General features: G+C 43.0%; 1 protein-coding gene across 1 annotated transcript in view; it reads right to left on the bottom strand.

Annotated features, from left to right (window-relative positions):
- Positions 1-351: 351 nt before the first annotated feature.
- Positions 352-6,248, bottom strand: part of CUNH18orf21 (chromosome unknown C18orf21 homolog) — a 22,882-nt gene continuing 16,985 nt past the window's right edge. Inside the window, exons 4-5 of the mRNA XM_019520674.1 lie at positions 2,855-3,060; positions 352-806 (exon numbers count right to left, since the gene is read on the bottom strand). Coding sequence (XP_019376219.1) covers positions 653-806; positions 2,855-3,060 — 360 coding nt within the window. The 3' untranslated portion in view covers positions 352-652. The remainder of the gene's footprint in view (positions 807-2,854; positions 3,061-6,248) is intronic.

The following is a 6,248-nucleotide window of genomic DNA, read 5'->3' as shown; positions in this document are numbered from 1 at the left end:
AACGTATGTTTAAATCACTAGAGAGTCTGCGAGAACAGGCATTATTAGGGGCCTGGACAGTTAGATCAAAGGATATCAGCTCTCACAAAACAGTATAGACAGAGGATCTGCCTTCCTAAAACTTGTCTGAAGGCCCAATTAGAAGCAGTCCCTAAACTGTGTTCAGACTCCAAAAACCTAAAAGCAAAAACATCCAGCATGAGAAAACCGCATGGGAAAACCAAATGCAGCTGCTTTGTGGATTTTCAGCTTTACCAGGGCTGGCATGTTAAGATGTGGGGATAAGTAGGAATGAGCATTGTGTTTAAATGCTTGCAGGGTAGAGGATCCTATTTGAAAAAAAAATCCCTATACAGATAGATTTGTTTTTAATTCCTGAGCCATTAAAATTCAAGCTTCTTTGAGACATGGCATATTAATTTTATTATTCCAGCAATACACACTGATGGACAACCCATTTGGAAACAATCTTTGTATTTTTATGTGATGTACTCAAATTTCCCCCTGTATTACAATAAATAAAAAACTTGGCAAAGAAAGATATTAAATAGTATCTGGGTCTGTTGTAAAGATATATTTAATTTATTTATGGACCTAATCTTAACCATCACTTTGGTATCCTTTATCAAGATTACTGTAGTCATTCAGTATTTTAAAGTGAAGACAAGAAGTTTTTTAAGCCCCCCTTCTGACTCTTTTCTTTTTCTTCTTGGTCAAGCAGCCATTTTAAATGAGAGAAGTGAAATTTTGTGTTCCTAGGAGTCCTGGGAGAAGAACTGGGTGTTGACTTTCCAGACTTACATGTCCTGAAAAGGAAAGGAAAAAAGCAATTGATTTGTAAAAAAAGTGAGACTGGTATAAATAATAACACTGTAATTATGGCCAGATTTTTAAAATGTTCAATGAATACAATTTTAATTGTAACTATAAAAAGTATTTGAACGTGAAAGTGAGCAGGTATAAGTATAATTGCCTGTCTGTGAATGCATCTACATGAGAGATTTACTGTAAAATGTCATCATCTACACGTGTGGTACTATTAGGATAGAGTAAACTACTTAACTCTGTCACAGTGCATGTATAGATACTGACGGGGCTGGCTGCAGCATGAGGGTGCTTTGGTGCAGGGGCTGCCTGCCAGCTAGTACTGCACTGAAGCACCCTCATGCCCCAACCAGCCCCTCTGCAGCATTCTGAACGGGGGGAGAGAAGCCCTGGGCTGGCAGGCTGACCCCCAGGGCCCTCTGCCAGCCAGGGCTGCTCTGCCCCAGCTCAAAGTGCTGCAGTCCTGGGTGCATGTGCAAACAGTGCACCTGGGAGCAATAAATTCTGGTGCTAACTGTACCAGAGTTTAGTCAATCGCCTTAATAGCATGTATAGCTGTGCTCTGTGTATACAAACACTGAGCTATGCACACAGCTGCAACTGTGCTTAGAAAAAAACAATCCCTAAAAGAACGTTTGATGCTAAAGGACAAAGATGACTTGAATGTATGCTTACAGCTACAGACTTCAAGTTTCTTTTCTATGCATACTCGCTCTATACAACAAACCTTTTGACCCCTGTGACTAAACAATTAAATCACTGGCCAGGAAGCCTCGATTTAATCATTGTTTTCTACAAAAAGTGAATTCTTGTTGTTTGATATAACCATAATACATATTATTCATAACTCAGAGATAATGTAGGTTTCATTTTTAGAAGGTACACACTATACATTTTAAAGCAGTGACTTATTTTGATATTTTTTCAGATTAATTTTGTAGCTACATCAGAAAACTGAATGATTTGGTTATTTTATTTACGAATTCATGCAGGTACTTGTGAAGTCACTAGGAGGAGAACTATCTCCAATTCACTAGATTCATCTTTTATATTTTGGGTATATGTTTGCCACGCTATACTAGGAGGACATCAAATGAGTGCTGCAGCCATAAGGTATTAGCTTGGGGCTTTCTTCACTTTCTTCTAGATTTCTTCTCATCTTTGATTTCTTCTCTCCTTTATGGCCTGACAAGCCTGCTGCCATGATATGCTAGAAGGGAATCCTAACATTCCCTTATTAAATCTCAAATCAATGGAGAGGCTATACTCAGAAACTTGTCCCTCAAGACTTCTGGAATATTCTGCTCAAAATGTTTGTCTTTTGTTTCTACTGCCCTTCCCTCCTTCCATTTATCAGCAGACTCCTCCCTCCTTGCCCCCAACAATTCTCTATTCATTTAACTTCTTGAAACTCTGCACTTTTAGAGAGTGGAAATGGCTTGACTCTGCACAGATACTTGCAGAGAAACAATAGGGCTGATGGGTAGGTCATCAGGTCTGTCAGTTTGAGCACTGACACTAAACATCACAGAGATGCTTAATTGGATCTTCTAGACTAAGCACTAAGTCCCATTGGGTAGAGTGATTTTCTCTAATCTTTACTAATCTATAGATGAGCCTCTGGGAACCCCATAAGACTGGACCCCTAATATAGTCCATGACCTGTTGTGACATATTTATAAAACTTTTCTAGAAAGGTTACATGAACATATTGTCTCAAATAGTACATAATTACCTCAAATAGTATATAAATACCTATTCCATGATGATATCTTTGAGCTTTAACATACCTTAAATTAAAACTATCTTTACAAAGGTTTATTTTTTTAAAGTATCTTAACAAATTTTTTAAAAAAAATACCATTAAATCAAAAAAATCTGATTTAAATTAAAAAAAATAAAATTTTTATCCACCTTGAAACTAATTATTATTAAATGACATCTGATATCATAGTAAGTCAGTGGGAGACAGGACTGTGCCCTGTTCATAAAGGTATGTCACCCTTTTACGTAAAATGGAAATATGTACTTGGAAATGGATGCTGGACTCCTGCCTTTAGACCCAGAGTTACTGTAACTTGAGGTTGTCTTATTTGCAGGTAGTTTGTTCACGACAGGTGTTTCCATGACGGATTTATTCCTTGGAGTACCAGAACGGCTAGCTACCGTTGCCAAAAAGTCCCGTCTTTCACCATAATGTCTCGTTGTTTTGTTGCACAAGTTACATGTAACCAACTATAAGGAGAGAGTGAGAGAGAAGGAAGTATTAGCTCTTTTGACAGTTATTCCCCATTTTATTTATAAGGTTGTTGTGAGACTCACCAGACTTTTATTTTAAATTCAAGAGATTAAAACTGTTTAAAACTACTTGCTTGCATGAAGCAGGGAGACACAAAAAGCTATGTTAAATTCACAATTCCATTTTTTCTTTAAGCCACTCAAGACAACAAATTCCCAGAGGTATATGGAGATGACACCACTGTCCTTAAAATGAATGTCAGGAGATCCTTGAATAGCAAATGCATAACATACTGAAATATGGAAAACAAAGGAAAGGGAACAAGGAAAAGATTAGACAACGTTAAGACTTGCTCTGACTGTACAGCACTGTCACGGGGGCACTCGGGTGCCCCGTTCCTAAGTAGGAATTAGGGCATATGCTAATGGCCAGGGCAGGTCAGGGGCTAGGTGCTGGGGCAACCGGAGCAGGTCACATGGCCAGAAAGGGGCAGGGCCTGGCCTTTATAAACAGCCCAGGCCGGAGCCTACTGGGTAGTTACCTTCTGGCTGCTGGAGGAGCAAGAGCGCTGCAGTGGAGCTGAGCTGAGTCCGGCAGATGGATAGACTGAGTAGCTGCATTATGGCAAGGGGGGAGAGAACCCTGACTAGGAGGTCTTACTGGAAGGCCAGGTGGGGCCTGGACTTTGTTATAGCCAGTAGGCTTATTGTTCTGTTACAGCCGGTTGGCTTATGGTTCTGTTTAGTTTGTTGTGTATATCACTGGAGGACCGGGTGAAGCAGTAGGGGTGTGAGGAGGCCTCATGGGAGCTCCCCAGTAGTCTGGGGGTTCCTGGGTGCCCTGTATGGGCACAGAGCAGTGCCTTGGAGGCACGGCTGTTTGGCGCTGGTGTGGCGCAGTGTGTGGGGGTTGAGACCCCAGCCTGAAGTGGTATTCTGCCCAGTTGGGCGAAGGACCCTGAGAAGGGTCAAGGGGCCAGGCATAGCTAAAGGCCACCTGAGCCCTGGCGTGAGAGGTGCGGATTGGGACAGGCCCCAGAGAAAGGCGAGGGCACAATTAGCAGCCTGGAGAAGGGTGGGCTTACTGAGGAAGCCCCAGAGAAGGGCAAGCTTATTGAGAAGCCCAGAAGGGTGAGCATACTGAGGAGGCTCCTGAAGGAGTCAACCTATGGTGCCGGCCCAAGAGGGCTAGCAAACACAGGGGTGCCAGAGCAAGACGCACTAGTTGCGTGACAAGCCCAGGGGCGCCCAAGGAAGGGTGTTGGTTGCGTGACAAGCCCAGGGTGCCTGGCAAGGCACAACTGACCAGACGACATTCGGAACAGCTGCGAGGCTTGGGGCGTGCTAAAGGGGAGGTAGGAGGCACGCACAGCCCATAAGGCTGGGGTGCAACAGGTCATCCGTAGAGAGCAGGAGCCCAAACGATTATAACACCCAGTGCTAGGAGATCAAAGGCAGCCTCCCATATTAAATTATATACGACCAAGATGTGGCGGGCGAGAATCAGAGGGTGCTGGATCTCCTAACTTGGCACGGCTGGGGGCGCTAGCGGGATCACGGCTGCTCCTAGGGCCCACTCTGTGACAAGCACTTATCACCACCAGGTGGTGGAAGCTCCATTTTTGGAGGTTTTCAAAACCCTGCTAGACCAAGCTTTGGTTGGGATGATCTAAATGGGGATAGTCCTGCTCTGAGAACAGGGTTGGAAGGGAACTCAGGAGGTCATCTAGTCCAACCCCAACTTTCTATGATTCTATGAATACACCTCAGTGGATTTACATTTTACTACAAATATACCAAATGTTCAAAATACATCTAAAAATGTGCACAGAACTATATTTGTGCTTCTCAAAAGCAAAACCAGTCCCTAAAAAGATACTTTACACTAAAGGGCAAAAATAACTTTGTTTATAGCTGCAGGCACTTTGAGTGTTTTTTTTTATGCACATTGCTCTATTCATTACAAGCTGTTTGATGTCTGCGATTGAAATAATTATAATTACTTTCTTTTCAGAAAGTTTTAAATCACACTTCTTGTTTGGAAACTCACCAAGGTATAATACAAATCTCCAGCATTCAAAAATAAGGGTATGTGGATGTTAAATATCTCACTGAGTGTAGCTTGTATTACTGAGGCAAGGTTGCTCATTGAATCATGGAGAAGGGGAAGCCAACAGAGGAAGCAGAGCCTTCATTTCATAATATTTTACTTACCTAAAGTTAAAAAGAAAACCCCCAAAATGTTTTATTTCAAATGAAATATTTTGTTCAAGAAAGATGCTACACATTTTTTCTGTCTTGTGGGTTTGACCAAACTCAATTCTTCACATGGCTCTAGTACTTTAATATATTTTTAGCTCTGTTGCAGGGCACCACGGTGTGTCTGCACCTTTAAAGGCAAAAGCTGCCTAACAAGGAGCCCAGCAGACAACACAGAGCTCCACAGCTGCAGGTTGCCCGAGTAACAGGCTAACAAGGTAATTAGCCAGCACCTGCAGGCAGTCAGCTGACCAGAAGAAGTCAGAGCCCAGGGAATATATAAGCTCAGGGCTGGGGCTGGTTGGGTTCACTCTCTTGCAACTACAAGGAGAAAGAGCTTTTGCACAAGGCTGCTGCCTAATACATCTGACTGCCTGCTTGGCTACCTCTAAATCCAGTAAGACTCTAGGAGCTCACTAGGTACCCAGGGCTAAGGGGTACACTATCCTAAAGGTGGGAGTTTGCTTTCTTAAAGGGGCCGGGTGCTGCCTTTATTGTTAGTGTTATGTTATAGCCCAGGGGTTTAGGTTTGTTGTTGTTTGAACTGGTGGACCAGGATGAGGCCTCATTAGTGCCCAGAGAAGCACAGGCTTCAGAGTGCTGGAGAGCCTCAGTACCAGAGGGGCACAGCAGACAAGGGCCAGAGGCCTAGTGACAAGAGGTGATTGATTACTAGTGCCTCAAAGCTGGGCCTGACACAGTGGGTTTAGGCTAGAAGACCCAGCTATATTAAAAAGGTGGAGGCTGAGTAGGCTGAGACCCCAACAATAGGAATAATTCTATTATAAAATCCTTAATCAGATTGTCTGTCTGTAATGCTCTATTCACACTCTGATTTGTTTGTCTGAAACAGCCACTTGGAGTGCTCCAAGAGCTTTCCAGACAAGAGGCGACGGCAGCGGAGGAGCTGACAAAGTGGGCAGGCA

The sequence above is a fragment of the Gavialis gangeticus genome, unplaced genomic scaffold (assembly GCF_001723915.1).
Source record: "Gavialis gangeticus isolate Ggan-Ray unplaced genomic scaffold, GavGan_comp1, whole genome shotgun sequence".
Classification (NCBI taxonomy): Eukaryota; Metazoa; Chordata; order Crocodylia; family Gavialidae; genus Gavialis; species Gavialis gangeticus.
Note: the sequence above shows the minus strand (reverse complement) of the source record. Positions and strands in the feature narration are given on the sequence as shown.